At 38.1% G+C, this 12,030-nt stretch overlaps 1 protein-coding gene across 1 annotated transcript in view; it reads left to right on the plus strand.

The window, feature by feature from the left end:
- The window catches only part of LOC137758844 (microtubule-associated serine/threonine-protein kinase 4-like), a 197,741-nt gene that overhangs the window by 161,421 nt on the left and 24,290 nt on the right, over positions 1–12,030 (plus strand). The window contains exon 2 of the mRNA XM_068534825.1: positions 4,506–4,659. Coding sequence (XP_068390926.1) covers positions 4,506–4,659 — 154 coding nt within the window. The remainder of the gene's footprint in view (positions 1–4,505; positions 4,660–12,030) is intronic.

The raw sequence follows: 12,030 nt of genomic DNA on the forward strand, positions 1-12,030 counted from the left end.
AGTCTGGATCAGACTTACAGTAGTTGTGTACGCCGTTTGTTCTCTAGGACGCTTACGTGTTTCCTGTGATAAACTGCTAGCAAAATTATTACTGAAATGCAAATCAAAGCTACAATGAGGCACCACCTCACACCAGTCAGAATGGCCATCATCAAAATGTCTATAAATAATAAATGCTGTATGTAGGGGGTGTGGAGGAAAGGGAACCCTCCTACACTGTTGGTGGGAATGTAAGTCAGTGCAGCCACTATGGAGAACAGTATGGAGGTGCCTTAAAAAAACAGAAATAGAGTTATCATGATCCAGCAATCCCATTCCTGGGCATGTATATGGAAAAGACAAAAACTCTAATTTGAAAAGATACATGCACCCCAATGTCCATAGCAGCACTATTAACAATTGCCAAGACATGGAAGTAACCTAACTGTCCATCGACGGATGAATAGATAAAGATTATGTGGTATATATACAATGGAATAGTGTTACTCAGCCATAAAAAAGAATGAAATAATGCCATTTGCTGCAACATGGTTGGACCTAGAGATTATCATACTAAGTGAAGTAAGTCAGTAAGTCAGATAAAGGCAAATATCATATGATATCACTTATATATGGAATCTAAAAAATGATACAAATGAAGTTACTCACAAAACAGAAACAGACTCACTGACATAGAAAACAGACTTACGGATACCAAAGGGGAAAGGAGGTAGGAGGGATAAATTAGGAATTTGGGATTAACAAATACATACTACTATATATAAAATAGGTAAACAACAAGGACATACTGTATAGCACAGGGAACTATATTCAATATCTTGTAATAACATAATGGGACAGAATCTGATAAAGAGTGTGTGTATATATACATATACGTGTGTGTGTATATGTATGTGTGTGTGCGTCTGTGTTTAACTGAATCACTTTTTTATACCTGAAACATTGTAAATCAACTATACTTCAATTAAAAAAAAAAAACTGCTAGCAAGAGAGGTTGCTTACCTGTAAGAGGTAAGGTTGGTCCCTGTCTGTCGGACTTCCAAATTCAGTAATATGCAAATGCACCTTTTCAAACTGTTTTGTGGCTATTGGAGCTAAAAGCGGTTAAGAAAACTAAAGGTAGGTAGTTTTGAGGAAAGCTAGTCTACCACGAATCAATACTTGCCATCAGCGAATGAAGTACAGAGAACGTGTTTCAGTCCAGGATACTTTGTGGCTAGAGGCGTGCTAGGTGAGTATGTGACAAGGGAGTAGGGTCTGGCTCTCCAGGAGTCCACTGACTGCTTGGTGAGGGAAATTAGAAGTGTTCAGAGCAAGTATGACAAATGCAGGCTTAGATGCCGTTGAACGTGAGTGAAAGTTGTAAAGACAACCTCTGTCTTTAGTTGAATTCCTTGTAGTGTGGAGACTTTGGAAGTTTGGAAAGGTTGGAAAACATTAAACTGAAATCATTCAGAGGGCAGTGTCCAAAGTGATATGTTGACTGTCTGCCTTAAGCTCCAGGGTCTGATGAAATGTTTTTAAAGGGATCATGAGTGTTTGAATCAGGACAAAAAATAAAAAATAAATTGCAAGGCTGTAGTGGACCATTTTGAGAAGCTCTGACTAACTGTAGAAAGAAAAGTAGAGCGACTGACAACACAGCAAATTTGGAAAAATGATATATTTAGAGAGAGCGCTGTTGGGAGTGTGATTTTGATGTGAGGAAGAAAATGGGATCCTGGAACATGGCACAATGCTTATGGGTTTTTCTGCTTATATTGTGTTGGGAACATTTGCAGCCCTCACAGTTCACTGCCTCGATTTTGCCAGATTTAAAATAATACTCCTCTCTAGGGGTTGTGATTCTGATTAAAAAACTCTGGCTTATGGACTAATAGCTTATGACTCTATATGTGACGAAATGGATTTTCTTTTTTATTTGCCTACACTTTCTCCTTGATTTCCTTCTCTTTCTTCTACACTTGTTTCATGTCTTTTATGGCTTTGTTGGAAATATGTAAGGAAATCACATAATTCCTCCTTAGGAATTATCTTCTTTCCTCTGCTTATTTTTTTCACCCTCTGTTAATTGGCAATATAACAAACTTCCCCAGAGAAATTAATTATAATTCCACAAGCTGAAAAATTTAACTTCAGGTGAAAAATAAGTAGCAGAAGTTGATGAACCTTAAACAATAAATATTTGCATTTAATGCAGCTGCCACTAGTAATTAAGAGAAAATGACTAACTGAAATGAACCCTAACTCACTTGGTTATTCTGAGGGGTCCTTGGTGCATTTATGCGAGTAATAGCGCGATTATGGAGCATTTTGTTGAATGTCTATGACACATTGCCACCTTGTGGCTGCATGTTTTTCTTTCACTGTAAAAGCAAATTTTTAATATTAAGTCTACATGATATTTTATTTTTTGCCTAGTATTTATACTTCCCTTGATAACAAAAGATTTGAGACATCTTAGAAGAATACATTTAATACAGGGCAGGAGAATTTAAGACAGTGTCCTTGTTATCTGAAGAGGCAGGCCGAAGTATTGAGGGGTAAAAATCCACAATGTCTGCAACTAACTCTCACTATAGGGGTGGTAGGGCAAAGAGAAAGGGGGAGAGAGAGAGAGGGAGAGGAGCAAAAGCCATGGGCGGAAGTTAACAATTCACCACTGGTCAAGGGAATATGGTTTTTATTGTACTAATCTTACAACTTTTCTGTTGTTTCAAATTTCCTTAAGATTTCCCCAAAATATGGGCAGAAAAAAGAAAAAAAAAACTGGGGTAAGGGCATAAAATAGAGCTAAGGAGGAGGCAAAATTAACCTCTGCATTGTATAATGGACTGACCTGCATTTGGACCCCTGACTGAGTTCTGCATTTTCTAGTAGCTGATGTGTTACTGTCCAAGGTGCCCTTGCTACATTTCATTGTCTGTAAGGTTTAAGGGCAAAGTGTCTAACACTAGACAGAAATTCGCTCTTGGAGGCCGTTCTAAGTAGGACACTGATGTAATGAACAGCAGCCCTAACAAATACTTCCAAAAGTACAATCTGCAATTCCTTTTCCCTGCTGATCAGGGCAGATCCTGGAGTGGATGCACCGCTAGTTTCTTGAGGACCTCTCACTAAACTACTAAGTGGCAATGAAATACAGTAAAATACTGACTGGCAATGAATTTCAGATGGTACTGATTGACAAGTGCTTGAAATCCAGCTGTTCTGTTACTAATGAATACAGCTGAGCTTGGGGGAGAGTTGACATCATGTAACAGCTGAGTGAGTGTAGTCTATTTCATTTCAACGGGCTTGAGAGGAGTTACTCATAGGCAAGGTCAAATTTCTTTTTGTGCCATGGTTTTAAATACGCTGCATGGCATAGACAGACACATAGATGACTTTATCCCTGAATTTCTTTTTCCTGTAAATACACCCATGAGAGTCTTAATCTGAAAAAATTCTGACAGGTATAAGCAGATGACCTTCTTCCTACCCAGGAAAACAAAACAAATCTCAGTGAAGCATCCCTAAAAATGCCTGGCTTTGAGCAGTGTTAGCCAACTCTTGTTTGTTTTTAAATTTCTATGAAGTTGGCTCTTTTCTGTGGCAGTTGGAATATCCATGAATATTTTTTGTACTTCATTTTTGTTCTTAATAACTATCTGGGTATATGCATGTGCACATTAATATTTTTGTCTTTAATAACTATCTAGACACATATACATGCATATATACTTACTTGAAGGAGAACATTTTAAAACATAGGGCCCTATTCAGGTATGAGAGGTTTTCTTCTGAAAGCAGGACAGATCTTGAAATAAGTGTTGTGACACAGGGGATTCTTTTGTAGAAAGCTGTCTTTTGAAGTGACTTTGGTTTCTGTGACTCTTGTGACAGGATTTCTTTTAAAAAGCTATGAAGTGATATCAGGACGTATTGATTTCCATTAAGGGCTGTGGTGCTTAGAAAGTTCCCTTCCCTACGTATATTTGTGAGCACCAAAAGCTTGTGAATTTTCTTTTGTGAACAACTAAAGTGATCTATGGATTCTCTGTAGAATCTATAGAGCGATATTCTTCATTTTTTTAGGAGGATCATGGCCCACAGAAAGATATATTTTACATAATGACTCTGGATACACACCCATACGTGTATAACTTAACCATTTCATGAAACGATTCTTTTCCTTCCTTCATTGGATTCTGATAATTTCTGTTCTGCTGGTCACCATCTACTAAACTTGATTTCATGACCCACTAATATGCCATGACCCACTAATTCGCTTGAAAAACACTGCAATGGAGGTTTTGCAGCAAGCCAGATACTCTTTCAGATGGAAGACTCAACAGTGGAACCCTGAAGTCTCTAAACCAGCCAAATTCAAAACAGTGTTAGGAGAGAGGGATTTAGAGAAGGAAAAGAGGGAAGAAAGTATGCCTGGTGGGGAGGGGTGCGGTGTCTTTCATTCTGGTTGAGACCATCCCCAGGAAGTGATGCCGCTGTCCTTCTCTCCGCAGCTTGACCACATACTATCCCCTCCGCCTATGCCATTTCGGAAATGCAGCAACCCAGACGTGGCTTCTGGCCCTGGAAAGTCGCTGAAGTTTAAAAGACAGCTGAGTGAGGATGGAAGACAGCTGCGGCGGGGAAGCCTGGGGGGTGCGCTGACTGGTGAGTCGCATGGGTGACTTGTTTAAGAGAGGGGGTTACATTTATACAGTACAGTTGGCCCTCTGTATCCACGGGTTCCACATCCACAGATTCAACCAACTACAGATGGAAAATATTTAAAAAAAAAAAAAAAATCCAGAAAGTTCCCTAAAGCAAAACTTGAATTTGCCATCTTCTGGCAACTATCTACACAGCATTTACGTTGTATTACGTATTATGAGTAATCTAAAGATGACTTAAAGTATCCAGGAGTATATGCATAGTTGATAAACAAATACGGTGCCATTTTATATAAGGGACTTGAACATCTGTGAGAGTCCTGAAACCAATCCCTGTGGATAGGTGGGGACAACTGTAGCGTGTCCCTAATGACAGTGGAGTTCCTGTGTGAAAATCAGCCCCTTAGAATGTGCCTGCCCCTCCACAGACCATTTGGTATAACCTAATCCAATTCAGAGAGCCATTAAATTGAGAATTATATTAGTAAACTTTACTGAAGTATAATTTACATAAAATAAAATGTATCCATTCTAAGTGTACCTGTGGATGGGTTTTAGCGAATTTACACACCAGTGTAATTACCACCAAAGTCAAGATATAACATGCTCCCTTGCCCCTTCTTTGGGCCCAGGCAACCCCAGAGCTGCTTTTCGTCACTATAGATTAGATTTCTCTTAAGAATTTTATACTAATGGAATCATACATTGCATGCTTTTTTGTGTCTGGCTCCTTTCTCTCAGTATGTTTTTAAGATGCATCTATGTTGTTAGGTGTATCAGTAGTGTATGTTGAACCTCATAAGAAACCGCCAAACTGTTTCCAAAATGGTACCATTTTACATTCCCACCAGCAACAGGTGAGTGAACTAATTGCTCTGCATCCTTGCCCATCTGTGGTATTGCCAGTTTTTTTAAATTCTAGCCATTTAAATGGGTTAGTAGTCGTATCACTTTCTGGTTTTAATTTTGTATTTTCTTGATGACTAAATGATGTCAAACATCTTTTCATGTGCTCATTGGACATTCATATTTCTCCTTTTGTGAAGTGCTTATTTAAATTTTTCACCCATTTTTTTCCTTTCACCCATTTTTAAATTGCGTTGTTAAAATTTAATTACTTAAAAAATTAAAATCCAGAAAATCTACAAATAACTTTTATTGGCTTGAAAGATAGCCAAATTAAAAGAACTTAAAGCATGTTTTTAAAAAAAATAATTTCCCATATAAATTTTCATGTTGTTGAACTTAATTTTAAATCACTAAAGGTTAGATTTCTATTTTTCATTTTAGATTAATTTTTCCTCTAAATATAAATATTTTAAAGAAACTTTATTGTTTTTTAACAGTAAAGTTTTCTCTACATATGACAGTCTTGTCTGCCAGTTAATAAATGACCTGGAAAACAAGTTGAGTTCTTCATTTTTTTGGAGAATTATGGATTTTGACTTTTTGGAGATAAAATTTCTGGGAGCAGAAATGCTTCTGTACCATGATCAGCAGAGTCTAGAACATGTGACCCACTGTGGCACACTGCTGAGGTATAGGGTGAAGCTGACTTCAGGCCAAGGGGAAAAAATTCATTAAAAAATTGCTGCACTTCATTAAAATTAGGGCAAATGTTCACACTTGAGTTTTACTGATGTTCTTTTAATGCTTGTTAGGACATTTTTCTTTGCTTTCATTTCTATAAATGCAGAATATTTGCTTTTTAAGTAGGAGATCCTAAAGATTTAGTCTAACACTTAGTTTTTTAGCAGGGGAGATTAAACCTTAACGGTTAAAAGGCTCACCCCTTACTTACTAATTTCACTTAGGGAATTTACTTACTTTGGTTAAACTATTTTATAGGAGGGGGGGAGTAATGGTTGCTCCAATTTTTGCTAAATCAGTTTACTTAAAACTTTAAAATAATGCAAAGGTATAGCTCTTGATGCAGATATATGACCTGAAACATGAAATTTGGCCTTTAGCTTTAAAAAAAAAAAAAAAAAAAGCTGAACTTGATTCTCATTTCAAAATCTCAACAGCTCTAGCAATTCTAGCTAGCCTTTTGCAATTTAGCTTCGTATAAAATTATTTTAGGTAATTAATTTTTGGTCAGATAATTTTCAAAAATGTTTAATAGTCCTTAGGAGAGCTTTTAAAAAAATCTCTTGAACATCAGCCTGTTTTAAACAACAGTAGCTTGAAAGTGATTTTGGAATATGAAGAAAACATTCTTAGTTGGTCTTCTACATAGCTTAGCTGAGGATTTAATGAAGTAACACATACAAAGCAGTTAGCCCAATAATGGTGGCTATTAGTATTGTGTGCATAGCAAATTGAATTTAGGATTTTTGCAGTTTATGGGTAACTTGGTCTTGTGAACCTCAATTTGAAACCCTTATCAATTGATTTTCTGCTTTGTGTCAGGCACTGTGCTAGTATCAGGTATTAGAGCAGAGAGAAGAAAGCATCATTTCTGATCATTAAGAAACATGGTTTCCACTAGTTTTAGGCAACTGTAAATAATCACATATGATCTTCCCTTGGAATAGACCTTGTTGCTAAACTTATGTCAAACTGGTTTTGACTTCATAAGTTTGTGCCTGATAGTTTCTGTAACTTAAAGACCAGCCACCTTCCTATTGTTCAGCTTTGTTTTATTCCAAGGTTTGTTTTCCTTTAGCAGTTTTCTACTGTTTTCTTTGAAACAAAGACTATGTGAAGGCTTAATTTATAGTTTGAAAATTTTGCCACCCAATTAGCCTGTATAAGTTTCACTAAACTCTTAGGTCTTTGAGAGGAAGGTCTGTGACCTTTTCATCTATTCATCCCTAATGACAGCTGACATGAAGACTTTACTATGTGGCAGGCACAGCTTTTAGGGAATTACATTTATTGACTTATTTAATCCTTACAACATCTCTGTGCACTTATGAGGGAGGCACTCTTATACCCATTTTACAGATGAGAACACTGAGGCACAGATGGGTTGCACAGATCACGATGCTCAGAAACAGCAGAGCCAAGATTTGAACCCAGGTGTTGTGGCTCCACAGTCTGTACTTGTGGCCACTACACTGTGCCTAGCACAGCTGGTACCCAATAGGTTTTCAATATATTCCAGCAGGATTAGTTGGAGTAATTTTTTTTTTTCAATTAATTGGAAAATTGGTGCTCAGTTAATATCTGGGGCTGACTCAATCTGTATGGATCCTGGTCCATTAATTACAAAAGTAAATTAAAACTAGACAATTAAGACATATTAAAAACTTTAAAATTTACATATTCCTTAATCCAGCCTTTCTGTTCCTCAGACTTCATCACAAGGAAATAGTCATGAATATGTGTAGAGAATTAAGTTTAGTTATGTTTAGAGCGGCACCACTTATAATAATTAAAATCGCATATTATCTAAAATCTAGATATCTGGCAAAAGAATACTGGTGAAACATAATATAGTATACACATAAAGTGGAAAACAATTATAAACATTAAATCATGTTGTGAAAAAATACATTTTAACATTGAAAAACTCACAATATATTTTTAATGTGAAATCTCATTGTTGAATGGACTCATCTTTTCATAGGACTTAATATAATTGTAATTAAATAATTATATATTTAATGAGAGGAAGGAAAACAATTCCTATCTACTGAAGAGTTTTCTCAAACTGGGATTATGGTTGACTTGGTCCCCTTTATAATTGGGCAAGTGAAGTTTGCTACATGGCCCTTTTTATACCCTGCAATTCAATCCATGAGTTACTTTTGCCCCTGAGGTTTTTTGTGGTATTAGGTGGTATACCAGTTGACAACAGTAATGCTACATAACCACAAAGTTTCACTATCAGACAACAATACATATTCCCTTTTTTCTCCTGTGGCTGCAGGTCACCTGGGTTTTGGGTTATTTAGCCCGGGCTCTGCTGTGATTGGTTCTAGGATGCAGTCTGGGTCTAGATCTGCTCCACGTGTCTCTCCTCTTCCTTGAGCCAGAAGCTACCCAAGGTATTATGTTCCCCTGGTAAGAGACAGGAGCAAGCGTGTGCACGTCCACCTGCACAGGCAGGTTTCAAGCCTCTGCTGGCACCATGTCTGCTAACTTTCCATTGACCAAAGCAAGTCACATGACCAAGCCCAGCATCAACGGGCAGAGGCATGCTCCACCCACCATGATACCTTGGCAAAGATGCAGATCTATAACACTCCTGGGGGGAAGCGAAGAATTGGCACCAATAGTTCAGTCTGACATAGTTAGCTTTCGTCTCTCTTTAAACACAATCTTATAGAGTGAAAATATTTACATTTACCTATTTTTCAATTAAGAAAGTAATATGTGTTCAATGTGGACAGTTTAGAAAATACAGAGCACCATAAAGGAAAAAGCCATAAGCCCATAATTCTACCATGCAGAAACCCTTGATGGAACTTTTGACATTTTCTTCCTCAACTAAAATTTTGGATGACTAAGAGTATTAGATCAGAGGAAAAAAACAACCAGTACCTTTTACGCAGGGCTGGCATTTAAACAACAGACCTAGTGTTCACCATGCCCATCCCTGCCTGGATTATTTTTTTTTCTTTTTTGAAGCTGATGATGTTTTATATCTTCAGTTTGCTAAATAGGCACCCAGAAGCATCGTGTAAACATTGACTGAGCTTTGGAGCCCCCTGATGAGGAATAGAAGCATTATTCAAATCATACGGATTCTTAAATCTGGGCATGACTAAGTGGTAATGTGCCTGACAGTTCACAGCAAGAAAGCTGCAGAATGAAGGGCAGAACCTCAGGATCTTGACTCCTGGCTTCTTGATATGCAAATGATTGCTCTGGGAGATATGGGGATATATGTATATGTATAGCTGATTCACTTTGTTATAAAGCAGAAACTAACACACCATTGTAAAGCAATTATACTCCAATAAAGATGTTTAAAAAAAAAAGATTGCCCTGAATCCTACTCCTGCATTCCACAGCTGTGATGTTTGTGTGTTGTAGCCCTAACACGCAGAAAATGAAGGAAGACTTCTTTTTCTTATGCAGAGAATTGTTTTTCAAAACATATTTGGGTTGTTTGGAATGTAAAACAAAGAGAAATCTTTGTATGTGTGTCACTTGCACACAGTAATAGGAAATCAACTTTGTAGACAGTATAAATTAGAACTTCTAAAACTGTTAGCATCGTTGTATTCTATCTGGGGGAAAAACTTGAGAGATTTTTCCTGCTTGTTGGGGATAGCATCTGAAAATTCAAAAAAACACATTTCAGAATGAATTTTACTTCAAGAGGGAAAGGAAAAACAAACCACACAATGCCAGAAAACATTCTTTTCTTTAAAATTAACTTGAAGGCTATTCTGTTTAAGTGCTGTGTAGAGTTTAATGGGTTTCTCATCCTAAAGGCCTCCTTAGCTTAGTGGGCAAGTCTGACAGAATTTAGATTAAAACAAATTTACCTGAAATGTAACTATGTTATAGGTAGCCTTGGTATTCAGTAAATATTGCACCTGAATACTCTCGTATATGCTCTGGATTTCTTCATGTTTGTAATACCATCAAAAGAATGCCTATGTAAAAATGGTGTGTATTAGGATAATACCACGTGCTAGAGCAAGCAAACCAAAAAACGTCTGGGGCTTAACACAGTTGTCACGTATTTCTAGCTCATGTAAGTGTTGTGGGTTATCAGGCAGCTCTCTCTCTCCTGGTGAGTTAGGGACCCGCATTCCTTCCACCTTCTCCTCTGGCTCTTCTTTATGGCCTCCACACTCTGCTTCCAGCTGGTAGAAGTGGAAAGAGAAGAAAAACTTTTCTGACTTCCTAAAAGTCCCATCCTGGAAGAGACACACTTTATTTCCATTCGCATTTGTTTGGCAAGATCCTCTCACATGGTCAGAGCCAAATTCAAGGCTGGTGCTACTGTTGGGGGAGTGCTAGGAAGTATGGTCCCTGCTGGACTGTGGCCTCTGAGTCCAGCTACACAAGAGGCAAGGGAAACATGGCATTTACAAAGTTAGGGAAGACTGAGAAATAGGTTTTAATAAAGAAATTGGGTGTGATTAGTTTTCAGTATGTTAGGTCTGAAATGCCTGTAGGGCATGTTAAATCAGAATGTCCAGGGAGGACTGTGCAGTAACAGAAGCAAGAGTCATATTTTGAGAAGGAAAGGATTGGCTTCATCTAAGAGAATAAGATGAGAACAAGAAGTTGTCATTGGATTCAGCAGTGTAAGTCACTGCAAACCTTGAGGAGGAGGGTGCTGAAGTGTGGATGGCAGCTAGAGTGAACTGGCTTAGGAGCAAACAGTAATGAAGGACCTCAAGGTAGCTGATGTGTTGATGAGAGTGTAGATAGCTCTTTTGAGAAGTTGTCCAGTTATAAGAGACTAGAGAAAATGAGAGTGAGCTGGAAGGGCATGAGGGGTCAGAGGGGACCATCGTAATGTGGGTACCAGGCAAGCATGTTTGTAAGGTGTTGAGGATGGTTCAGAAGAAAGAGATGATAACCAGAGAAGTCAAGTGCTGTGGAAGCACCTGGCAGGGTATCTGGAGCACATGTCAAACGGTCGGCCTTGGTAGGGAGAGAGGTACTTCCTTCATTGTAACAGGAGGAAGGAGGAGAAAATGGATGCAAAAGCAGGTAGTGTAGGTACATCTGTACCATGAAATACTACTCAGCAATAAAAAGGAGCAAAGTACCAATTGCCTACTGAAAAAAAAAAGAAAAAAGCACAACCTAAAAGTTGAGAACTATGTTTAATTCGGTGGACTTGCTGAGGACTTAAACCTGGGAGGCAGCCTGCCTGTCAGATAGCTCTGAGGAACTGCTGCGAAGAGGTAAGGAAGAAGCCGGGATATTTAACAGTTTTCGGAAACAACAACAACAAACACAGGTAGTAGGGACATCCAAAGATTACTGTTAGTTAAAGAAAAACACACATCTCAAGTTAATGAATTTAGCGCTTTTCTGTGTATGGGAAGATGCAAGAGTCTGGACTCAGTGAAATCATTCCTTTGATGTGCACCTTCACTATCTAGGGCCAGAATCCTGCTTTTCTCCACCCTGAATTCCCTCAGGGTACACAGTTGGGAGGCAGCTGCAGTGACTGCTGGCTTGATGGCTGCACCATCCTTTGTTTACTGATATGGCAGGTGATGCACGTGACAACCTGGGTGAATCTCCAAAGAATTAGGCTGAGTTAAAAAACAAAAACAAAACCAAAAAAACCCAAGAGGTTACATGCTGTGTAATTCCATTTCTATATCATATTCTTGAAATGACAAAATTATAGAAGTAGAGAACTGATCAGTGGTTGTCAGGACTTAAGGAGGAGGACATGGGAAGGAAGTAGGTGTGGCTATGAGCGGGCAACGTGAGGGATTCT

The sequence above is a fragment of the Eschrichtius robustus genome, chromosome 2 (genome assembly GCF_028021215.1).
Source record: "Eschrichtius robustus isolate mEscRob2 chromosome 2, mEscRob2.pri, whole genome shotgun sequence".
NCBI classification, from domain to species: domain Eukaryota; kingdom Metazoa; phylum Chordata; class Mammalia; order Artiodactyla; family Eschrichtiidae; genus Eschrichtius; species Eschrichtius robustus.